General features: G+C 42.1%; 1 protein-coding gene across 3 annotated transcripts in view; it reads right to left on the minus strand.

Moving 5' to 3' along the window:
- The window catches only part of specc1 (sperm antigen with calponin homology and coiled-coil domains 1), a 168045-nt gene that overhangs the window by 82782 nt on the left and 59046 nt on the right, over nucleotides 1-26217 (minus strand). For all 3 annotated transcript variants that reach the window (XM_074671964.1, XM_074671965.1, XM_074671966.1), the window contains one exon: nucleotides 162-1711. In XM_074671964.1, the coding sequence (XP_074528065.1) occupies nucleotides 162-1711 (1550 nt within the window). The remainder of the gene's footprint in view (nucleotides 1-161; nucleotides 1712-26217) is intronic.

Genomic DNA, 26217 nt, shown 5'->3' on the forward strand with positions numbered 1-26217 from the left:
GATAAAATCAGGGGGGACACATCCCCCCTATCCCCCCTGATGCAACGCCCGTGCTTCACTGAGGATGGATGATTTTTATTCTAAGAGTTAGTGTAACATCTAAAACACTCAGACTCCTGTTATTGTGTATTATTTAACTGAGGTGTAAACTCATGACCTACCTTGGACATCGTGGCTCGCACATGCTCAGTCTCCGCCTGGGCCTGCAGCAGCTCTTGCCTCAGCTCTGTCAGCTCTGTCTCCAGCCTGTCTCTCTCAGTGTGAGCCGTCTTCAGCAGACTCTGCACCTCGGAGCTGTCGCTGGCGCTCTGCATGGCCTTCAGCTCACCCACTTTCTGCCTCTCAATGTCCACCTGTGCCTTCAGTCTGCTGTTTTCCAGCCTGAGACAGTCTGCCGATGCCCTCTGCTCCTCCGCAGCCTGTTCAGCCTGACCCCGGGCCTCCAGCTCCCTGTCCAGCTGGGCCTGCAGCCTGTCCATCCCCTCTCTGAAGCAGCACACTTGGCCCTGGGCCTCCTGGTGCTCCTCCTCCAGAGCCCGCAGGCTGCCCGTCAGCTGCTGCTGGATGTCCACCAGCTTCTCTCGCTCAAAGCGCGAGCTCTCGATCAGCTCGGCGTACCTCTGCTCCAGCTCGGCTAGTCGAGGCCCTTGGCCCCCCAGCTCCTCCTCCCTCTGGGCCTGAGCTTGGGCCTGCTCCTCCAGTTTTCCAGCCAGCGCCTCGTTCTTCTGGACCATCATTTCCACCCTCTCCCTCTGCTGTTGGAGGGAGGCCTGCAGGAGGCGCTTTGCCTCTGCCAGACGCTCGTTCTCAGCGGTCAGTTCCTGCACCACTTGCTGCTGATCCGCCAGCTCTTGCAGAGTGGCCTGCAGCTCCTCAGCGGTGCTGTGGTGGCTCTCCTCCATCTTGTGGATCTGCTCTGTCAGGCTCTGCACCGACACTCCTTTCCCCCCTGAACTGTTAGCTGCCTCCCCGCTCACACCACTGCTCAGGGACTCTGACCTGGAGGGGATTTTCTCAAACTCAGAGGAGTCTGGTGAAGGTGAGTCCTTGGTGACATCTGAGCCTGAGGAGACAGAGGTTTTAAGAGGGCTGGTGTTTGGGAGACTGTCCTGCTGAGGGGTGGAGGCGTTGGAGTCTGAGGGCAGACCATTTACCAAAGTCTTGGAGGGGCTGTTTGTGTTTTTACCAGCAAGAGGGGAGGCCTCCAAGCTGAGCAGCTTTTCCTTCAGTAACTGATTCTCCTCCCTGAGCGCTGCCAGCTCCCTCTGAAACTTCCCGTTCTTCTCCCTCAGCTCCCCGACCAGGACCAGGGCCTCAGCCACCTGCCCCTGCTCTCTGTCTGCAGACGGCTCCTGCCAGGAGGCTTTGCTGGGGGAGGTCACAGGTGACGATGTGGATGCTCTACCTTTGCAGCGCTGTAACTCCATCCTGAGGTTGCTAATCTCTAACTCCTTCGCCTTGGCCTCAGCGAGCAGCTCTTTCACCTGGCACTCCAACAGGCCCCTTTCCTGGCCCTCTGCATCCCCACGGGACTTGGTGGATGCACGTGTCTGCTTCGCCAGCGTTGAGAGGCTGGAAGTGCTGGCACTGGAAACCATCCTCTTAGTGCTGGAGCTCCTGAGCTGCTCCCTCAGAGAGGTGCGGTCTCTTGTTATGGTGGAAGGTATTTCTCTGGGGGCCGGGATACCAGACCTCTTTGCTGTTTGTACTCCTGCAACACACCACACACACACAGAAACGACTTTAATTTTCCAGAAACAAACAAATACAGACACAAGCACAGTCTGAAAGGGACGACTGTTTTAGCATTAAAGCTGGGGTTTCATCTTATTTCAGAGAAACATTTTTGAAGCCTTGTCAGTTATTGAAAAGATTAAAAATGAGGTCAATTTCCCCCATAGTAGCTGTAAAGTGAAAATATGTAGTTACTCTGACTATTTGGAACAAGCAGTGTTTGCCAGGATGCAGACTCCATTTCCCATGAGCACCATCACCCATTGTCATTAAGACGTCACTCTTTAAGGTGTGCATTTGTTTTGGAGAGCAGATCTTTTTAAATCTACTTTTCTTTGTTCAATTTTTCCCAGGATGCAAAGTGGCAAGGTAGTGTATTTATTTGTTATGTAGAGCTGTTGCTTGACAGGTGACAACAGTCAAACCTTGTAAACTCAGATGGTAGTTTAATGAAAGGAAGGTGAGCATCTATCTGTTTAGTGTTCCTCACAGCCCGCTGCTCTGAGACGAGTCTGTAACGTGTTGCTATGGTTGTCACAATATACTGTAAGCTGTAATTTAGTGACAGGTGCACATGTGCGCTCATGTCAACAAAGCCTCAGAGGCAGGTTTCCAGAGTGTCAGGCACATTTTAATGCAATAAAAAATCACAGCAATCACTATTTAATATAACCGTCTGAACCAGCATATACATTTTTATCTATATTAACTGTCCCGTCACATCTGATGTCAGATTAAAGCCGTTTGTCATAATGGAAAGTTAACCTGACGGCAGCTGGAAGTTTGATGCACATCTTACAATTAAACAATAAACAGCCTTAACATCTGATACTGAGTATATATCTGGTTCTCTCATTTCCTTTAATTCAAAGAAAAGAGGGAGAGAAAAGACGAAGAAAAAAGAGACAAAATAAATGTATGTCACTCAGGATTTACCCGTGATTTCCCATATTTCTCTGTTTTAGTCTTTATTTTTAACGTGATCTAAAAAGATGGAGTACATTATTGTAAGAAGGATTAGGCGGGGACACTGGGAGAGTATACAGTATATCACCAAAGGTTCTGCTATTTGGCGATGACAAACCAGGAGTGCAGGTGGATCAAAAGTATTCTGAATGGATAAGCCAGCTGTGTAACTGTCTCTTCATTTTGTTCTCCTATTAATGACAAAAGAACAGATTGAATCTGTCCCGGAAGCTGGCCCACACAGTGACGCGCTTCATGTCCTCCAATGCGCCCCGCTGTCCATTCTCCTGCTGCAGGGACAGCGGCTCTGACCGTCTCCGCTACCGGGTCTTTCCAGCACACTGTTTCCGCGGTGCTGGGGATCACTCAGACCAATCAAACGCTGTGCCTTGGCCACAGGGCATTTAAAGGCGAGGAGAGGTGCTCATTTGATTGGTGAATACAGCGCTCGGCTGTGTTCCACTCACAGATTTTCTCCTCCCTCTCTGCCATTTGCCTGGAGGGAGACGTGGAAGCACTCCCCTGCGCCTCTCTACGCCTTGACTGCGCCTCTCTTGGCACTACAGGAAACTTGCAAAGTGCACCGGTCAAGCCCTGTCCACGCGGCGAAGGCCGGCGCAGGGCAGGTGTGCCTGCGCTTGCGCCTGGTCTACGAAATTAGAGCCCTCAATGTTAAAGTGGTAACTGCATTAAGACTAATTGAATTAAGATAAGATCCACTTCAACTGGAAGGACAGGAGCCAGAAATGAATTGAGAACCTGATCTTTCCAGGACTGAACCGAGCAGCAGGCCTGGTCCAGAAAAGAGAAGGTTAATGGAATCGGCTCACTGCTGCGCTGCGATCATGAATTTGTTAACGTCATGTAATGACACTGATTGAGCAGTCAGTGTATCTCATTCAGATGTTGTATTATTCAGCAGATTCATGTCGCTGGGCACTGTGCTCTATTCACATATTGTTCAGTGTTTGGACAACAGAGCATCTGCCTGGCACAGTCTGTCTGCTGCTGTCAGAGGCCATTCATCGCTCAGCAGAGCTTAGCTGTGGCATTTCAAAAAGGCATCGGCGTGGGTCACAGGCACCAGCCTTTTCCAGCCCACTCTGGAATATGAAGAGTATTTACCGATGCCCAGCTTGAGCAGGGTGTCGCCTGACAACGTGTTATTGTTTGTTTTCAGATCATCAGCAAACAGCAGAGCAGACACAAGGGGGCTGTTTGTTTCCAGCCATGACAAAAGTCCGTGTGCACGTGGAGAGCTCGGGCACAAAGCAGCTTAAGCAGTGCACGGACAAAGACGGGGCCTGTGTGTCTCACATGCACACTTTCATCAAACCCAGTAACCCACAGAGCAGAGACGAGACGGGCAGACAGGCTGTGTGCTGAGATAGACAGAGCATCACCCTGAGCTACACGTGCACACACACAAACAAATGGCCTAGTTTGCAATGGAAATCCTACACCCCTGTGGGTTCTTTAAGTACTCAGCCATTGATAGGCTCTTTGCACAAACGATCCTCTTATTGAATAAACTAGAAACTGTGGCAGGAGCTGCCAACACTGGCACAATTTCTGGGCTACAAAAGCGTTTAACATTCCCCGGGTGTGCAGCTGTGCTGGAGAAAGAGCAGTCCCTTGAGCAGAGAGGTATCTGTGTGTGTGTGTGATCTTAAAAACATACAACTCTACTCTTAAAATACCAACTTAAGACCTTTAAAGAGGTCTATATAAAGGAAATGGAGCAGCTGGGTCTGATCTGAATGTCAGTGAGATAAGACTCTGTTAAAAGCTACCTCCACTCTCACTGAGCGGATGCTATCACTTCATTCACGTTGACAAACACTTCACCTCAGACGAGTCAGTCAGATAAATTCACCACTGGATCGACCTGCGCTTGAAAGAGGCTCAGCACGCCGTTAAAGATCTATAGCTGCTCTCACTTCACAGAGGATGAACCCTTGACTGACAGAATGAGGACAGCACGCGCTCCAAAATTATGTACTGTCACATGGAAGACGTTAACACAAAATCAGCACTGTGTGTATTAAATGAGTATTTACGATGCCGAGCAAGAAGCAGGACCCAGACAGGGATAGATCACACCTTTTTTTATGACCACCTGCAGCGCTGTCATTAAAGGTGGCAGTAAAAGAGAGACAATAGGCTCCTGTTAGGAAGAAAGAGGAGTCTGATGTGATTAAAATCAGTCCGTTCCCGTGAGGAGGAGTGATGCCAGCAGTGGGACTGTGGGACAGCCTTTCATTTTCTCCTCCTTCATATTCTCCTCTGTCCTCTCCGACTGAATAAAACCCAGATGGAGCACATGAACTCACTCATCTCCACATCGCCCACCTCTTAACCATGACATCACCACAGCTGCTCGGTGTGCGCAGAGGAACGACACCAGTCTGGATGCCAGGGGACAGCATATGCAAGAGGAGGGGGATCCTCAAGAAGCTGCAGAGCACAGAGTCAGACGGTGAGGAGGGATCTGAGAGGCACATCTAGGCCTTGTTAACCTTTTAGTCTTCATAAAGCTCATTACAAAGAGTTCAACACCATGTTGTCCACGCCAGAACAAATACCTGACATGACTTTCTCAAGGTAGCAGAGTTAAACACCATGATTTTATCCTATTGACAGAAGTGTTAAGTACCAAACTCCTGCAGAGAAACACCATAAAAAGGCCATTTCCCCATTTGGCTGTTAAAATATTATCAGATCCAAAACAATATTGATGTTTGAAGCTGATATTGGCAAATACTGACAATGAACCAGTGTGTCTTTACTCTGTAGGAGATCAGAAATACCACCTCAGACTGAAACCCCTCAGTCCAAGACTAACACAGCCTCTGCAGGGACTTTGGTATTCAAATTTTCACATCATCTAGTGTGGTTTAGCCGGGCACAGAGCAAGTTACTGCAAAACACTCAAATCTAATCAAGTGTATGAGGGCCGGACAATTTATGCAATCAATCATGGCCATTTACAAAATACTCATCAACAGTTGGGTTTTGCTGGTTAAACAGAAATAAAACCAATTGTAAAACAATGAGATTTTCTGCCTGTAATTCATGTCTTTGTTGTTGTATCAAGACACCAAGAGACTTTGATAAAAATTAAGGGATGCACGATATATCGGTATCAATATCGGTGTCAGCCAATGTTAGCGATTGTTTTAAAGTACCCGCATTGGAAGATGAGTAAAAGTGGGCCGATGCATTAGGGCTGGGCGATTATGGTAAAAATAAGAATCCTGATTATTTTAAATGATATTGAAATCACGATTAATATAGACAATTATTCATTTATTAAAAATCTTCAGTACTGATTTAAACACAACTTTAAAGAACCAGCGAGTGGCACATACAGTATTATTGATACACATAAGTCACACTCGCTGTGGCTGCACTTGGAACACAAAAGAGCTATGAAGCACAGGAACTTGCATACATCTACACTGTGTGGCATATTAATTGTTTTTCTTCGGCTATATTGTTTTTATGATTGAGAGATGGCAAAATTGAAATCGCGATTAAAATCTGATTAATTGTCCAGCCCTACGATGCATGCCAGCCATTTTCAAAGCATCTTGAAGCATCTTACAAGACCCAAATAATCTTGTTTTCTCTGACTACGTAAACACCAAAACTACCCAAGAAGGGTGTACTCTCTTCTTTTATGTCTCTCTTCCTGTTTTTGATTCAAAAAACAGACAAAACATACTTTTTTGATCGTGTTCATCACCGGCGCTGCATCCTTTGACCCTCTCTATGGTCTTCTTTTCTCAAGATTATGACCCTCTTTCTCTCTGAACTACCTCAACACATTTCTCAGATTGTTTTTTTTTAATCAATATTGATATTGGTAAATGTCAGTTATTGGCCATAACAGCAGTATTGATATCGGATATTGGTATCGGCCAAAATTTTCACATCGGTGCATCCCTATAAAAAATATAAAAACAAAGTAGACACAGCCACATAAACAAACCCACAACTCTTGGTACATCCTCAGACCCACTTTTAGACAAATTAATACCACAAAAACTACACATCTTGGGCACAAACATTTGAAACAGAAAAATAATCATACTTCTTCAATTCTAAGTCATTTTTGACTAAATTAGAGGTGTTTTTTTTTTTTTTTTTTTTTTTTTTAAATGAGCTTTTTCTTCTTGTTTTAACACTTTTAAAGTGAAACTCCGGGGTGGAACAAGTTGGGTCCTATCACAAGGTTTAGGGCAGAAATTACCCCTACAGCAGTGTTTTTGTGCAGCAGAAGCCCAGAGCGCACACACCAAACACCCCCTCCCTGCTCCTCTGCCGGTTTCCTCTGCACTCAGACGGGGCCATATTTTACTTGACCAAAAACACAAATAAACAGACTCCCACCAAAAAAATCTGATATCGGTCTGCATTCACGCTTTATTTAGAGAATTTTCAGCGCGTGACTTTCACACAAAAACACTGCTAAATAAGGCTTTAGTTCTCATCGTGTCGTGAAACAGCGCTACCTCCGCTGCAGAGCCACAGCTGGCTAGGAGGCGCTCGCCGCTTAGTGTATCAGTCCACGCGCGGCGTGCCAGATATAATCAAACGCAGGTAGTCTGCCAGGACGAAGAGACACGATGACTGGATGATTTCCATCCCGGAGTATCACTTTAAGGCCAGCTTGTTTTGACAACTAACATGCTTTTTTCAAGATTCCTTGTTAAGTAAATAATTTGCTACATGGACAGATACTTTCACAAGTTTTAAGAAGTTTTCTCACAAATTTAATGTTGCTATCTTGTGTTAAGCTCTTCTTTTAAAAGTAAAAATAAAAACCTACAATCTGAATTGGAGAAAGAGACCTTAAACAAACCACTTACACCTGAGCTGAAGCGAAAAAGGAGAAGGAAAAATCTGCAGTGGGAAACTTAACCTTGAGATGTTCTTATGGAGCAGCTCAGCGGCCACACCTGTGAAAGATTCCCAGGAGGAGCAGTGGGTAAGTGCATTAGCATGTAGCAGCAACTGTCTTTGAAAAACCCAGCCCCCAATGTTTCATGCAAAAACTCAGATATAAGACATTTCTCTGAATTTTTCAGGCTCATATTTAGTCTAATAAGGATTTTTACTAACATTAAAACACAAACACAGGTTTTGACTTCAGTCTTACAGCCCAGAGAACAGCTGCTCTTAACAACAGCCACGATCAGCTGACAGCTCAGACAACTACATCCCAACATCCAATACATCGCTTCCCCTTAAAACCTTTCCCTCCATCCAGCTCCTCCTCTACCCCTGTGTCTGATTTTACCAGTTTATCTAATGCCAATGCTGCCTGCTCTGTTCTATATCACAGGGTTCTTTGCTGCTGCTCTCCCTGCCTTAATTCTAAGAGGAAGGGATGTGGGACACAATGTAGACCACAAGGGTTTGAATAGTTATTCCAAAATGAACAGTCATAAAGACTGCAAGGAGTCATCAGGAGAGGAAGGAAAAACAAGACAAAGAAGGCAACTCAAGGAGGTTCCTTGAAATAACCATAGCTTAGCATCTATAAAGAGAAACTAAACTGCTGCCTCTGTGCAAAATTTCCAGAGAGGTTTAAGTGGTGCTTCAGCAAACTTCACAGTTTGTCCTTCAATCAATGAAAAATGGAAACTTCTTTCTCTTGAATGGTTTTCTTGAGAATTTGATGATTTGATCAATCACAATGGCCCTCATTTATCAAACTTGCGTTGGAATTGGCGCAGATCTGGGTGTAAAAACGATCCTGCGGCAACGCTCACGTACAATTTTTTAAAGGTTCGTACCAGGGCCAATAACGGCTTACGCCTGATCAGGTGTTGATAAATGTTGCGGCTGAAAACAATCGTAATTTACATAACACACCCCTAAATATTCAAGGGTCAGCTGGCCGAACCCACGGAATTTACGACATGGAGGGACACATTACGGGAAAAAGGGAACTTCTCCATACTGGTAATCGACAACGCTATAGCAACAGAGGTAAGACGCCAGCCGGGAAAGTGGCATTAAAGCGAGTCAGAAAAGCTTGTCTGTAAGGAAATCACTGCAGCCATCAGCAATGTGGATGTGACAAACCAAACTGCAGTAGAGTTTTAAACATTTAATTCACACAGCCCTCGTTTATACAATATTATTAATATCTTCCGTTCAGGTCCAGAAACCTGGAAAGTTGGCTTAAAGATGTGTTTGAGCTCTGAAAGAAGCTGCAGACTCCAGCCTGAACCTGTCACAGACTGAGGAGAGAGTGGAGCTGAAGTGTGTTGATCGTTCGCAATTACACACAGGTAGACCAGAGTTTTATGATTATTGGTACCACGAGATGAGCACATAGGTTGTGATCTCATGTTAATGAACGTCTTTTGTTATGAAATAGTCACTTGTTCTCACACAGTTCACGTTTATTTGATAATATTGTGAGGAGTGAAATAAACATCTTCACAGTAAATCATGTAATCAATACAGCTTCTTTATAAAAACCTGTGCTAATAGTTTGATCCAGCGTCCTCTGAATGTTCTCTGCTGAGACTTTATCATGGACAAGAGAGTGAATTAAAAACTGAAAACAGCATCTATTTTTTCTTTTTTTTAAAAAAAAAAGTAAACTGATAAAAGATAGGGATGCACGATATTGGATTTTTGCCGATATCCGATATGCCGATATATCGAAACCCCTTTTGGCTGATACCGATACCGATAATCACAAGTTTGTTTGTTTTTTTCACTGTAAAGAAAGCTAAGTCTATCCTGTACTGGAATTTATATGTTACTCTAATTGTGACGGTCTCATTTGTTTAAGAAACACACATAAAACAAGACAAAAAACATTTGATTTTACCATAAATAAGAAATGTATTATTTTTTCAAACTCAAGACATTCAGTATTGAAATACAGAAAAATAATTTCTTTAGAACACATGAACTTTAAATGTACAATGCATTTTTAAACATAACCAAGTTGCATTTGATTATTTTAGAGCTACAGTAACAACCTGGTGACAGACACAGAGCTCTGCAGTGCAAATTAATGAAGTGCTACATTTTATTTAAGGTGATTATTTTTCAGATGGAAAATAATAATAATCCTAACTGAATAGCACCTTATCAGCTGTGCATATCGGCAGAAATTTTCATATCTGCCGATACCGATAAACGTGTTTTAAGCTTTTATCAGCCGATACCGATATTGTGCCGATAATATTGTGCATCCCTAATAAAAGAAGCATATTTTTAAACAGGGAAATCAGCTGACAGCTTGCGCTGTTCTTTCATAGTGGTGCATGTTTTAGATTGGCGGAAGAAGAGTGAAATGTTAGAAACATTCTTGGTGTCATATCTAATTCAAGGATCTAAGTATTAATCTAAGAACATCAGTTTTTATTTCTAAAGATGTTTTGTGCTCATATGATCTAATAAATATCCTCCCCTCTATCATGAAACTTGCGTACACGAACTCAGACCTGGCGTGGGATTTGAGCGTACCCGACACCCATGTTCAGATTGATAAATGCCAATCTGTGCGTAGAAAGGAGCGTACACCCATTTTTCATGCGTAAGCACGTTTGAAAAATGAGGGCCAATGACTTTGACCGACGAATCATTCATCTGTTCTTCCTTTAACACTTGTGGATATTTGGGCTTGTCTGAAAGATATCCCTTCCTTTCACACTAACAATCTTTTACAGGAATACATAAATGATGTGTGTGAAATGTATTTTACAAAATTTGTAATGACCTAAAATCTTCACCCTGTGTCACTAGAAAGATATTTCTATAAAAATTAAAGCTGGAATAGTCAGGATGAAGGTGGTTCGATGTGGTTCAGAGCTCAGTCTTGATGTAGTGCTGTCAGTCTGGGCTCAGGTCCAGGACCATTTAAAGCTTCCTCTGAGGGGTACTATGTCTGTAACAAGGAGTGGAAAAGGCAGTTATAAGCTCCCTGCAGAGCTTCCCTCCTCTTAAAGGATGATTCCTCATGATGTCTATGAGAACATTTAAAAACATCATGGGACAGCCGACCAGGAGCAAGTGGTGGAGTTATTTTTAATGAATGAAGGAGTCTGAACTGTTTATTTTCATGGTATCAGGATTAGAAATAATTCATGTTCAGTGACAGTGTTTGGACAGAGGCTTGAAACTAGACTGATCTGAATGAACCTAAAAGTAGACTGGACATACGTCTGATGCTTCGTTTTCATTAACTAATAATCTAAATCGACTGCACTGACTGACTCCAGCTCGTCCAAAGGCCTTTGTTTATTTCATGAGAAGCTCCTTGGTCACAGTGATGCATTGTGCTGTCTTTTTTTCACGCTAATGAAGATAAGCTTTCAAATCACAGCAGGAGCCGTGTGCCTGGACCCCGTCCAGCTCCGGCCAGTTAACTGCAGCTGCTCTGCCAGCCAGCCCAGAGGTGACTGAGTGCAGAGCAGGCAGAGTGCACGGACTCTTTAATTCTCTTTAACAGGAGGGTCACGGGTGAGGAGACCCGATGAATTAATGCCTCCAGGTGGTCCAAGAGTTGGCACCTGAAATGACGGAGCGACTTCGTCACTATCACAAACAAGCTTTGGATGGGAATCTCTGGCTGCCTGTCCTCTGTGTTCCAGGAAATGTGGTGGGCAGATTTACAGTAAGGTGGAGGTGGAGAGGAGAGGCAGAAAACACAGTCTGTGATTCGAGCTTTCCTGTTGTCCAACTGACGGGGCATGAAATAGGTCAACAGGCGCCCCTCGGACCTACTGGCATTCCTTTCCTCTTACTGGAGTGTGAGATAGTCAGAACAGAGGCTCCATGACGGCCACTGTGACCGAGCAGAGATTAGCTTGGACGGTACGCTGCATCACAACAATGTGCCACTGAAATCCAGCACAACACCTCTGCCTGAGGATACAGTTCCTGTAAATCACTTCATTAATCCAACATGTCTTCCTTGAATTTAGGAGCGATGTGTGAAAACAGAAAAGTTATGTGATAGGGTCCAATAAAGGACGTAGAAACAACCACAACAACAGGGAGGCCTCTGATTTCAGTGAAGTAGCAGAGATAACCTGTGGGTGTGTAGGAGTCTGTGGGTGCTGTTGCTGGGCTGTGTAAACCATTTATAAACTATAGTGTATTATCCCAGATTATCAGAGATCTCCTGTGGGCTGACAGCAGTCTCACACCTGTCTCTGGTACTGAATTAAGCTTCAACCTCACACGCAGTACAACAGTTATTTTCACCTGAGATACATTGATCTAGATTTTACAGGTCACAAAATAAAACTACATTTACTTTAAAGGGGACATATCATGCTTGTTTCTCCTTTTCACTATGCCAGACTAGGATGCCTGTAAAGCATTTCTGCCCTCAGTACAAGTCATTTAGTTCCTTCATTTCCCCACAATAGCGTTCTCAATATCCTCATTTTAGGCCATTCTGAAGATCTCGTTGAAACGCTCCGTTTGGAGAATGACCTCCAGTAACCTCGCAACGTCACAGCCCTTTGTGCTCTGATTGGTCAGTTCTATCAGAGAGGCGGAGGGGGTAGAGCCAGGGGGCGGTTTTTGTGGTAGTATTTACAAAATCGGCATATTGTATGGGGCAGACCGAGCGAGTTTGCTGTTTGCCAAAACTTCACCGTAAGGCATTGATAGCACTAATAAAATGGCAGAGTGTAGGATACGTCCTTTTGTATTCGACCCCGAGTCAGACCCGGACGGTTCTGCAGCTCAGGAGGAAGAAAATCCACCTGGACACAGATCATCTCAGGACGCTTCAGTGTGGTGAGTCAAACTGGTACTGTGACATGTATAGTTTATATGTTTATACTGGGCTCTTGGTGGGTGTATCCCTCAGTGGCCGTTGTGTGACTAACTGACATCACAGGGGAGGAGCTGCTTTATCAGATTACTCCAATAAAAAGAAAGAATCCTCGTGTCGTCACAACGGTCGAAATCTCGCGGCCAAATGTCAATGACCTATTTTCAGAGGCATCAAATCTCTTTCTAGGATATCAGAAAAAATACAATATCTCATTATTTTGAAAATTCAGGGGGTGAAAGGTCTTGTTTTCAAATTCATTATATTACATGTAAGTATTAAATCAGGGATCAGCATGATATGTCCCCTTTAAAGCTGCTGAGAGGAACACTAGGTTTGTTTTGATCTTGGTGAAACCTTTGGATAAATCAGCACCTCTTTTTTCTTAGCTGACCCTAGCAGTCTCACTTTTATTTGTCCGTTCATAATCCACTGTTTAAAACGAGATTATCAGAGCGAAATCTGGTTATTATCTTTAGATGTTATTTCTCAGAATCTGTGGTCAGGTCAGATTTTCCCAGAAGAACATAAATCCATTTATGGCACCACGCTGGCCGACAAAATTCAGCAGCAAAAAGAGAGATCTGTTTTTCTCTGGTGAAAAGGATTTCTTGGATTAATTTTGTAGTAATGGTGGACACTGACGCAGAACCATCAAGAAAAAGGAGGTCAGAGCAGGAGATAGCTAAACTGGAGTGATACAGCAAGGGCTAAACCACCCTAAGGTCCCCCAATTAAGGGAATTTGAGGCATAAAATGAAGCACTTCACACATACATATAGTCATATGGTAAATGGACCAGCATTTATAAAGCGCTTTTTAAAGTGTTTTACAATGCTAGTCTAATTCACCCATCCATGCCACATTCACACACTGATGGTAGAGGATTTCCTGTTGGAAACCATCAGTTTTATCTAATACATTCACACCCATCCACACACCACTGACCAACAGTGGGAGCAATTTAGAGTTCAATGTCTTGCTCAAGGACACTTCAGCATGTGACTGCAGGAGCTGGAATCAAACCTCCGACCTTCCAATTGAGAGGTGACTGCTCTACCACTGAGCCTTAGCAGACTGATATTTTATATTAGATTCAACAAGATAAACTCTAGATTTCTAGAGAGAAGTATTTTCAAATATAAAAGTATTTGTATATTAAGAGGTTTAAATATTTTTCTTCAGTGCCTCATGTCTGTGACCATAGTTAAGTTTCAGTTTCTCTTCTCTGGGTGCACTCGTCTCACTAACTTGCTTATCCTTCCCCTCCCCTGCTCTACTGTGAGTGTTGCCGGTTAGATCGGAGCAGTTTGAGCTTAAGTGAGCTCCTTGGATTCACATCTTCACTTTTGAAAAGTTACCAGAATTTTGACTCTAGCTTTTGACTCAAGTCCCAAAAAATTGTCTACAGCAGAGTAGAGCTGAAACGATTCCTCGAATGATTCGACGTACTCGATTACAAAAAATACTGGAGTAATTTTCTCCACCTTGAGGAATCGTTTAATTTTAAAAAAGATCAAAGAGTGGTATTTAAATAGAGCTGAGGCCATATTAAGAGAGTTTTCAGACCCCTCAAGCTACCTCTTATACAAAATAGCAACTAGCAACAAATCTAGCTTCTTTTCTGGAGTTTGGAGACTAATGGGTCATTCTACGAAATGAGTGCCATTTGGGTCCGCAACATTTGATGAGATGTACAAGGCACAAAAAATGTGTCAAAGTGTGTTTACAAATTTTGGAGCCACCAAAGCAAGTGCTCTTATTGACATGCTGTGTCAGAAAATTCTATTTCTTTAAGAGAAAAGTTTTCATTTGAAAAATAACTGCCCTTTAATTAAACAAAAATGTATTTTATCCGATTAATCGATGGGATTTTAAGTAGAATACTCAAATACTAAAATATTCCATGGCTGTAGCCCTACAGCAGAGACATGAATCACGTTATCAGGAGCTGCAGAGCCTCTGTCAGCATGCAGTGCCGTCGGGGCTGCCGTCTTAATCAATACTCCTCACGTATGAATTAAGAGATTTTTATCATAAAAGTGTCCACAGCACCCCACTTATGATTAATAAATAAGTCAGGCCTTACCAAATTATGAAAAGAAAGCAACTTATAGTCAAGATTATACGGTAGTCTGCTCACCTTCTGAACACTACTACACTAAAAACTGAGTTAACTCTACAAAACACCAATCCTCACAGAGCCTTTAATTTAACTGGCCTGCAGATAATGAGCTTACACCAACATGTACGTATTGTTCTGTCTTCTGTACTAATGTGGATCAATCTCTCCCCTGATCTTCAGAGTCATCTGTTGCCAACCACTTTTAGTTGTAGGGTTGGGTACCTTTCACATTTGAAACGATACAGTACCAATGCTCAGTACCTGGCAATTGGTATCGGTACTCAATGGTACAAATTTTCTGTACTTTTTTGTGTTTATGTGGTAAAAAATATCACTTTGTTTAATAATAAAATATATATTTTTTCAATTTAACATATCTATTCTTCAATATATAACCTTGCAATGCTGTTTTCATGTCCAGCATGGAAAATCACCTACTCTTCCATTCCCTCATAACCACAAAGATGCATTAAGGTACCTAAACATGGAACCTTTTGATTTTACATGAATCAGTACCCAGTACTGTTGACAGAATTTGGTCGGTACCAGGGCTTGACATTAACATTTTTGCTCACCGGCCACTGTGGCTAGTGGTTTTCCAAAGTTACTAGCCGCTCAGCATTTTCACCGGCCACAATTTTGTTGTTGGGTAATTATGTTTAATATGATGAAAGCAAACAAAAACATGCTAAAGTTTACTTGAACTGAATTTATAACCTTTTTAAATGTAAATGACCCCTGTTTACACTTAAATCAAGACTACATAAATGTTTAGCCCCATTACCAGGTATTCAGTTCTTAAACGGTTGTGCTCCTTTAATATGAAAATATGCAGACAATTAAGACAAAGTAATTAAAGGAGAAGTTTATTTTTGCTTTGAATGAAATTTGTTATGCTTGAGGGTTAGTTGAAAAGATAAAAACTAAACTGAAAAACTAGCAAGAAAAAATATCTGCTTAGATATTTATTTACAACAGTAATTTTTCAGTAATAAACTACGTACCATACTTTCTGGACTATGTCACTTTGCAGTATAATACATTTTTTTTAAGTCGTATCAATCAAAAGAAAAAAAAAGCATCATGGAGACGAAAACAACATATTGAAGTCACACTGGACCATAAGTTTCATTTATTGTGAATGATTTGGTTTGTTTACATTATGTCCAGAGTGAACTTTTTACATATAACTTTGATAAATGTTTGTACATTAGGAAGTTTAAATATTGTTCCTACAGCTCCTCATTTCTGTGACCAGTTTCTCTTCTCTACGTGCGCTCCTCTCCTCTCTTCTCCTCTCCTCCTCCCCTCCCCTGCTCTAGGTGAGTGTTGCTGGTGAGATCGGTGCAGTGTGAGTTTAAATGAGCTCCATCCGATAAATGTCCTCACTTTTAAAAAGTTACAGTAGTTTTGGCGCTAGTTTGTGACTCAAACCCCGGAATCTGTTTACAATAGAGAGCCAAAAGGACATGAGTGAAGTTTTAAATCACATTATCAGGCGCTAAACACCGGGAGCTGTCAGGCTGTCCAAGACGAAGGCTAGAGACGAGCACGTCCAATGAGCTAACACTGTGTGCAGGCAGTGCTCATGGGAGTTGTAGTGCCGTAGTCTCATATTGCAATGGGTTTAGTATTTCAGATGCCGTCTCAGAAACCTACAATTAAATATTTCAACCTGCAAAAGTGGCTAGTAGGAATGACGGTGTTACCCGCCACAGCAGAAATTCACCCGCATTTGGCGGGTTGGCGGGTGTTAATGTACCTATAAAAGTACCCTGTTCGGTACCCATCCCTATTCAGTTGTAAGATCTTGTTTAGATGAAAACCATCAACTTTATTTTTGTCCATATTTTTATAATAATGGGTAAAATATGCATCTTTTAATGAATAATAAAAAACAACAGCCTGAAACACATTTCACAACCCCCCTACGAGTCCTGACCTCCAGTTTGCGAATCACTGATGTACTCAATGTAGATCTGCTCCACAGAGAAAGAAAGAGGCCCTCAGGACCACAGCCACTCTATAACAGACCTCAGTAAAAATGTTTTATTAAGACTATCCAGAAATAATTTGAATCTTCTCCCTGACTGTCTGGTTTATTTTGTAGGTTACACAGAGGTATCCTTACCTTTTTTAGTCTTATTAGCCAAAAGGTCTCAGAGAAGTTTTGAAGTTTCCAGTTAATTTGATTATCTTCTTCTTCTTATTATAATCTGTTGATCTAACTCCATCACAGCACTGTCTTTGGGTAGTTTTTATTTATGATAAGAAGAGTCTCAGAGCTGGTCGCTAAACATGCCCAGACTGTCTTTGACTGCAACAGAGCTTTGAGGAACTGCACAATGTCATCAGATATCCCAGCATGCTTCATTTCAGCTCTATTTCTGCAAACATTACTGAAAAAACCTCAGCTGAAAGTTTTAATTGGATGTAACACTGAATTACACAGCGGGTAATTAAATCATTGCAGTATTTGTGTTGAGGATATTCACAGTTGGGGTCACACGGAGTTCAACTGTTGGAATCTGGGCCGGATGTACGAGAGGTGAGAGGCATAAATGCTCTGTAGCTGAGGTGATAATACCTCCTTTGGGATTAGAGAATAATCTGCAGAAAACAATAAGACTTTGCCGAGCAAGACAATGTTTGGTTTGTGGCTGGTCTGGAAATTATAAAAGGGAAAAATGCTGGGATGGAAATAATAAAAAAGATTTGAAGTAAGACTGAAGAAGTTGTTCCGTAATGACAGGCTCTGGCTGCAGATCAGTATGAGCTCTGTAAAATTAAAAAGTCATTGATGGACTGAAATGAAAAGTAAAGAAACATCCTCAGACCATCTGAACGGATCAGCAGTTTGACACATGTAACTCTGAAAGTTTGAAATGATCTGTACGACTCTTTTAGCTGGTGGAATTTTCATCAATCATGCCTGAAATAAATCAGTCAAACTTTCTGACTAAACTCTTGTGTTAAGCTAAGATGTCTGTATATTTATTTGTGCTTTCCTCTGTCTGAGAAGTGAACAGCTCTACGCCTCTCTGCAGCGCCGCATCAAGGTTCAGCATGAGAGCATTTGGCCGGGTCCTGGGTTCCTTTAATCATTTTGATTGAATCATTTCTACTCGCCTGCTTGCCAGGACTTTAAACACAGCCTCCGTATGTTGACCCACTCTGCTTCACAATACTTATGGAGCCAATATCCTACAAAGAGATCCTAAAAGCAGGGGCCCGGAGCCGCCTGACTGAGGGGGGAATTTTTGATGCCATTTATAGAAAACTCACAAAGAAAATAATAACATACTATTTCACATGATTGCATGTTTACAGGACTGGTATGTGTGATGGATAACAGGCTGTGATGAGTAATGTGAAACTCAGTTTCAAACTGCTGATGATTTTAGAGACCTTAACCCTTTAGAATAAATGTTACAGCTCCTAAAATGTGTTAAGGATGGTGTGATTTACTTTCCTGGATTGATTGTGAAACAAAGCAAATATAAGTTCTGTGAAAAGATCACACTTCAAATGTGGATTTGCAAAAGGATGAAAAAAATAAAATTAAAAATAGCATCAACCTTAATCTCAGGCAACACTGAGGCTTCTTTTACCTAAGTGCAGCTTATGGACAAAACAACAATAACAACAACAACAAAGGAGTCCACGAAAAGGCCTGGATGTGACCGTACAACAGGGCTACAGCTTCTATACATAAAAGGGCACCCAATATCACAACTGAACAAAATCTGTGACACAAATACACTCACCGTCCATTTTATTAGAAACACTCAGTAATGTTCAACTGCTCGTTAACTCAAATATCTATTTAGCCAATCACACAGCAGCAACTCTGCAGCCTTTAGTCAAGCAGACATGATGAAGGCGAGCTGCTGAAGTTCAAACTGAGCATCAGGGTAAAGGGGAAAGGTGATTTAAAAGACTTTGAATGTAACCCACAAACATCTCTAGGGTTTACAGAGAATGGTCCCAAACAGAACAAGCATCCAGAAAGCAGCAGTTCACTGGGACTAAAGTCCTTGATGATGACAGAGGTCAGAGGAGAATGGACAGACTGGTTGGAGCTGATAGAAAGGCAACAGTAACTCAAATAATCACTGGTTACAACCGAGGTCTGCTGAAGAGCATCTCTGAACACACAACACGTCCAACCTTGAGGCAGATGGACTACAGCAGCAGAAGACCACACCGGGTGACCCTCCTGTCAGCTAAGAACAGGAAACTGAGGCTACAATTCACACAGCAACACCAAAACTGGACAATAGAAGATTGGAAAAACGTTGCCTGGTCTGATGAGTCTGGATTTCTGCTCCACATTCAGATGGTAGGGTCAGAATTTGGCGTTAACCATAGACTGGACATCATCTTGCTTGGCTCGAAGTAAGGTCTCCACAAAAACTGCTTCCCCTGGTGGCTGGCTGCAGTATAGGTCAAAAATCTGTCTCTCCAGTCGTTCAAAATGGGCTGTGGTCAAATTTTGAAAAATTAATACACCTCAGAGAATTGTTTCTCACGTCCGATTGTTGTGGTGATTTAAAGATATCATTTGGGTGCCTTGTATTCAGGTCTTCTTTTTTCTAAAAAGTTTTTTTTTCATTAGTTAGAAGAGGTTAAAAAACTAGGTTTTATGTCACCTTTAATGATTATTGACAGCTGCTGTTCTTGTGTATTTTTTTCAGGGAGTGTAAAATATGTATGGAGGTAGAGTTAAGAAGTGGTTAGACTCTCCAATGAAAAATATATAAATTATTTTTGTCACCCAGCTCCACTCAAATTCTCAGAATCCCTCACAGTTTCTACTGCACAGACTCTGGCTGCACGACTCCTGAAAATGGCTGCGCCTGCGACGGAGTATTTTGGCTTCAAAACCGTACAATGGTAAATGGTGAAGCCACACTGTCCACTCTTTATACAGCCAATGGCGTCAACAACATGAAAGCATGGATCCATCCTGCCTTGTATCAACGGTTCAGGCTGCTGCTGGTGATGTAATCGTGTGGGGATATTTTCTTGGCTCACTTTGGGCCCCTTAGTACCAAATGAGCATGGTTTAAAGTCCACAGCCTACCTGAGTATTGTTGCTGACCATGTCCATCCCTTTATGAGCACAGTGTACCCATCTTCTGATGGATACTTCCAGCAGGATATCACTCCATGTCATAAAGCTGGAATCATCTCAGACTGGTTTCTTCAACATGACAATGAGTTCCCTGTACTCAAATGTCCTCCACAGTCCCCAGATCTCAATCCAATAGAGCACCTTTGGGATGTGGTGGAATGGGACATTCTCATCATGGATGTTCAGCCGACAAATCTGCAGCAACTGTGTGATGCTATCATGTCAATATGGACCAAACTCTCTGAGGAATGTTTCTAGTACCTTGTTGAATCTATCACATCAAAGGAGTCCAGAACCCTGAATTTAAATCTGCTGCTGTATGTGTGGACATTTTAACACAGTTGTGAATTGGGTCTCCGTAGTTCTTGAAGCCAACATTTGAAGAAAAAAAACAGATAAAAAACTGCAGTTTCAGCACTTCTGCATTAGTTCAGCTGCATCTTACAAGTACAACCCACAAAAAGTCCCTACCACCTCATCAAGTTTGCTCTGCCACTTTCAGGAGTGACTCGACACAGACAGATCATAAGGTGACACACCCTGTCTCCAAACTTACTCACAGAATAAGGTATTGATTTTACATTTTTTTCTGAAAAAAAAAAAAAAATCCTGTGTTCCCTTGGGATGATGTACTTACATGGTTTTTCAAGCACACATTACTTCTTTCTTTAACCTCAGGCCTGAAGGCTAAAATATAACCCCCACTATAACCAGGCAGTCGTAAATTAAATCCTAACAGGACATTTCAGCACACACCTTCTTATGCAAACACCAAACACTGAGGACAGACTGCCGTGTTTACTGTACCAACTGCTCACTGCCATGGAAAGTATGACTGAGTGACTTCCTTACGGTGTCCCAGCTATCAGAAGTTGGACCAACTTGCTTCCTCATGTTGAATCCCTGCTCTACGTCAGTGTGCTCTGATACAGTGTTGAGATGATTCAATCCACGTATTTCCACATTCCTGGTCCTGTTGTTTGAAGTCAAAATTTAAAATGAGGGAGCAGTGATTAGAGATCCCACAATGGATTAAAAACTGGTGCTTCTTCTTGAGGAACTTTTTATGGGGGTTAGTTCAGAAAAATAAAAAATGAACTGTTTCCAATTCTGACTTTTGAATTGAAATCCAGAGATTAGAGAAAAACTCCTACTGTAATCTCAAAGGTTAAAGATTAAAGTTAGAATTCAAAGATTTCAAACTTTTTTTTGATGATCTGGCCTTTAAAAAGTAGCCCTAATTCTCCTCCCAATGTGCCAGAGAAGAGGTTAAGATATATTTAGTGAGAAAACACAACAGCAGACCAAGTACCAGCAACAGAAAACTAGCAATACTTTATCCATCATATAAATTTATGCACTCATCTCACCCCGTTGACTTCACTGTGTAAGAAGTTAATGTATCAAATATTACCCTTTTTTGTGTTCTGTTACTTTAAGTCAAGAGATCAACATTTAGGCAGTCAACCAATTGTTTTTTGGGTTAAGTAATGACACATGGACTGAAGGGTAGATATATGGATTGCTATGTCCTCATTCTGGGGTAACCAAAAGCTTTGCCTTTAACAGGTAAGTGCCTCAGCAGTAGAAAGGGTCACCTTACAACTGAAAGGTTTGCAATGCAAACTGGAGCTTCAACAGGCGACATGTAAATATGCTTGGCAAAGGCAAACAGTGAAAAAGTTACCAGAGTGTCATGGTGGAGACCAATCAGTCTTTCTGTAATCTTCAATTTAGGCTAATCTAAAGAAAACATCCAAACAAAACCAAATCTGACAAGAAAAACACATTGAGAATAAGAAAAGAGCCAATTACTTTTGCTAACAACTTTGCATATTTTTCTGTTCTCTCTGTCAGTTGTACTGAAGAAAGAAAGATATAAGACATTTTCATATTGGCTTTAATTTTAAGTACCAAGGCTTCACTCATTTTCATTTATAAAGTCTCAACTGAAGGGGCACTGTCGTCCACCACCACAAATTTATTTCTGTAACATAAATGAAAAAAAATCAAAGGAATAACAGAGAAGTAAATCACAAATGTGGTTGGATGAGGCAAAGAGGAGAAGAAAAGGAGAAAAACAGACAGGAAAGGGAGACAAATAGAATCTATAACTGTAAAGTTGAAGAATCTTAAAAAGAGCATAAAAAGTTTGCTGAGGAACTCAAAAAGTCTGTAGGAAGACCAAAAACTACCTGTGTGCCAAAATGTGAAGCTGCTGAGAGCATATTATTAAAATACTGGGGGGTTGAAATGGCTCCATGTTGAAGTACATTAGTATGAGGGATAAGAAGAAGCAAACTATAAGAGATGGAAAGGCAAGTACCGGGTTAGAGCAATCATTCCCAAAGTCTGGGTCCTGACCCAAAGGTGGGTCGCCAGAGATTTTTTATGGGTCACCAAATTAGTTTTCAAAATGTTTACACAAAATGTATGCTTTCTTAAACCAGAAAAAAGTCTCCTGTTGCCAGTTTGTTTATTGATGATTGGCACCTCACAGTTTCATAGCTGGTTATGTTTTCATTGTGAATGTTTACTGTCACTGGAAACATGTAACTGCTTCAAAACAGTCTGAAGCCATGAGCTGGCACTACTCAAACAACTAAAGCCAAGCCACTATATCTTTACTACTGTTTTACAGCACTGAGAGGAAAACACTGTCACTGTGTCACAATTACAGATATGAAAAGCTGACCCATTGATTACTTTGAGAAAGATTTTAAGTCAGATTAAAAACCCTTTTGAGTTTGAAAGTCCAAAGTCATTGCTGGATCTTGGACAGTAATAGAGCTGTTACAGCTTGTTACAGTCGTACAGTGACGTCAGGCTGAAAAAGAGGCATGGACGGATGCTGTTACCTTTACTCTGGATGAACATCACATCCTAATATCATGTCCTGAATATCACATGACTGAGATACAATTCTGAAAAGCGAGCAGGCTAACCTGTATGGTGAAAGTTTAAGTATTTTCAGAGCCTAAGCCCAACAAAGCAGTAATGCATTTGTCAAATATGTCAGGCCTGTTAGCCGGTACAAAAATTTTAAGATGATGCAGAAACATGTTTAAAGAATCCTTTTTTTATCTTTGCACAGTTATCCTGTCAGTTGGTTTACAGATTGGACATATTTTGGATTGGATCGCCATGGCTTGTTCCCCCAAAGAAGTGGGTCACCTGAAAATAAGTTTGGGAAACACTGATTTAGAGGAACCTTCCATTTGCAGGATAATTCTATTTTGATATAATTTTTTAAATATTTTTTCTCAATAAGTGAATTTTAATGTTTACTATATAACCCATCTCTGCACTGTAACATATGTGCTCATCTTTTATGATTACTTTTATCATATTTTAATCTTTTGTTTTCATCATTTTAATTTTCTTTTCTGAAATATTTTCTTAAATTGTGTTTTTTTTTCACCTTTTAAAATGATTATTTTTCTTTTCATGTAATATGTAAAGCATTCTGAATAGCCTTGTAGCTTAAATGTAACAATAAATAAATAAAATTTAAAACGGTTGTTGCTTTGTGGAGTATCAACGAAACATTTATCTGACTAGCATGAAGTAACAATAGAATAAATCCTGCACATGCACACATGGTGTTAGCTAATTGGACTCCGACACAGGCCTATGTTTGGTGACAATGATGGGAATTCAGTGATGTCATGAACCACTTAGAGTAACAGAGAGATTAGTTGTTTTGCCCTAACAGAGTCACTTCAGCAGGAAAGTCCAGAAAGTGTCAAATGAGTGTCAGAAATGTCAAACATTTCCTTTGGGTTGTCTGAGCAGAGCTGGGGTTCAGTACCAGCAGCGATAAATGAAATAACTTTGTGTTGGTGTGAACAAAGAACAGTTTGATTCCAGTAAAAACATCCAAACTACTTCATTGACAGCAACCCCTGCTGTTAAAAACCCACTGTGCTTATCAAAGTATTTGGCACCATACAAAAACATGACTCCATCCTCCAGGCATCCTGATCAGACCTCTGGAGAAACCACCAGTGTGTGAAACCACCATCTTTGACGATGTGAAAGTCAAGACATTTCTCTGTTTTACCTCACTGTAAAAGCATGTTTTAACTTCCCTTTGATCCTTGGCACAAACGGGTACAACTGGCTGGGACGCAGCCCTGAAAATAGACCCACTGTTATTGAACAACACTTCGGTGACTATTCATCAACAGCTGACAACATGCTGACCGCAAATTCTGCTCTTGGCAGCTCTCCTGTTGAGCCAGCGGGGGGAAACGAGAACACTCGGTGTAGCAGCGGTCAGAATCATTTGGTTGTGATAACGACCTTCTTATCACTGCAGCGGACAGCTCACTCCTTAGGTTGCCACTTTGGAGATAACACCATCAATCATGTCTGAACGAGTTCCCACATTTCCCTTCCTGCTTCCAGCAACAGAGCTGCCATTCTGCTTCAAATCCAAGCCCAAAGTCTGATGAAGCTCGCTGCCCGTTTCACCATCTGTGTGGAAGAAAAGCTCATACAGAGAATATTTTGCCATTTCTGACTGTTGCTACATCATAACGACAAAGCAGAAATTCAAACCACAAGTGTTTTTCAACCACAAGGTCATTTTAGATCCTTGTAAAACATTCTCCAGATTGTTCATGTGGCCCATTGTTTGCCTGTTTCTCAACCACTGTGAGAAGACCTCGGTGGAATAGTTAAATTAGACCAGTGACGTACATAAAAAAAAGGTAATTGCAAAACACCACCATACCAGTAGAGGTCAGTAAGACAACAACGAAGATCATTCAGCAAAAATGACTCAGAAGAAGGAGACACAAAGGCTGGCGTGATAAGTAGCAGTGCAGTTAGCCTGTTAGCATGGCGGATATCAAGCCTGTGCTGGTTTGGCTCTGATGATGTCGTCAAATTGGCCTCATTGAACACCGACCTCCAGCTTGCACTGAGGTGGTTTGCAGCTGAGTCTGAAGCAGCCGGTATGAGGATCAGTGCCTCAAAGTCCGGAAAAAGGGTGGACTGCCCACTCCAGGTTGGGGTGAGTCCTTTCCCCAAGTGGAGGAGTTCAAGTATCTTGAGGTCTTGTTCATGAGCGAGGGGAAATTGGAGCGGGAAGATGACAGCGGATAAGGGGGCTGTCAGCAGCGATGCAGACGCTATACTGGTCCGTTGGGATGAAGAGAGAACTAAGCCAGAAAGCAAGGCTCTCATTTTACTGGTTAATCTATGTTTTGACCCTCACCTATGGCCACGAGTTGTGGGTAATGACCTAAAAGGACAAGATCGTGAATACAAGCGGCTGAATGAGTTTTCTCCACAGGGTGTCTGGGCTTAGCCTACAATGAGAGGAACCAGATAAGGTGATTCAGGGATCTCGTGAGGATGCCTGGGCGCCTCCATGTGGAGGTGTTTCAGGCATGTCCAGCTGAGAGGAGACTTCGGGGTAGACCCAGGACCCAATTGAGGGATCACTTCTCTCGGCTGGCCAGGGAATGCCTCAGTATCCCCCCAAAGGAGCTGGTTGAAGTGGCCTGGGACAGGGGCCACTGGTCTTCAAAGATGACATTGCTGACACTGTGACCCAGACCTGGATAAGTGGTGGATGATGGATGGATGGATTTGTTGACACTTGAATTTGAAAGTGCCAAACTGCTGACGATTGAACAATCGTTTCTTAAAGTCAGAAACAGCTTTGACTGTTAACACTGGACTACTCAGCCATCTGAAGCATGAAGATGGCTGAGTGGTCAACCAGTGTTTCAGCTTCAAAATGAACCCATTGTTTGCCGACTTTCAGCGGGATCCATCCTTCTCCAACACCTTTAGATCATCATTAATTAAGTATCTGATGAGGAGATTATGACACATACATGAACAAAAACTAGGATTCATTCCTGAGGACTTCTTCTGTGTTTGAACAGCTGTTGTAGACTGGATCTCCACTGACACATTCAGCTGAAGGTCTCCAGTTTACAGGGTCACTCTTTAAACTGGAACACCAGGAGCTGACAGAGACACATTCACACCATTAGGCGCAAAGAAGACCATTGTTCGGGAGGTACTAAACCAAGTCCATCACAGCTGGGGGTCATCCTATTGTGGATGGACACTGTTGGGACTCCACCAATCAGAAACATTCAGCTTCCAGGCCCCACCCCCAAAAGTTCATGGAGAGATACAAAAAGTACTAATTACCACTAAAGGCTGCAACGAAAAACCAATAGAAATCAATGAGTAAAAGCGACAACAACATTTTCCCATAAGTGATGCACTGTGCTGCTTCATTACTGTGTTACCTTATCTTCAGTTTACTTGTCTTTTTCCTTTTTGTCGGGTTATTTAGCGGTTAGCAACTGACTGAAGGTGCATTAGCGCCACCCACTGGACAGGAATGCAGATTACCAGGGCTGTGGGGCTGTATGTGTCACATGTAAACAGATCAGCGTGGCG

The sequence above is a fragment of the Halichoeres trimaculatus genome, unplaced genomic scaffold, assembly GCF_033239565.1.
Source record: "Halichoeres trimaculatus isolate MK-OKI-2021-1 unplaced genomic scaffold, fHalTri1.1 fHalTri1_scaffold_6, whole genome shotgun sequence".
In the NCBI taxonomy this organism is placed as follows: Eukaryota; Metazoa; Chordata; class Actinopteri; order Labriformes; family Labridae; genus Halichoeres; species Halichoeres trimaculatus.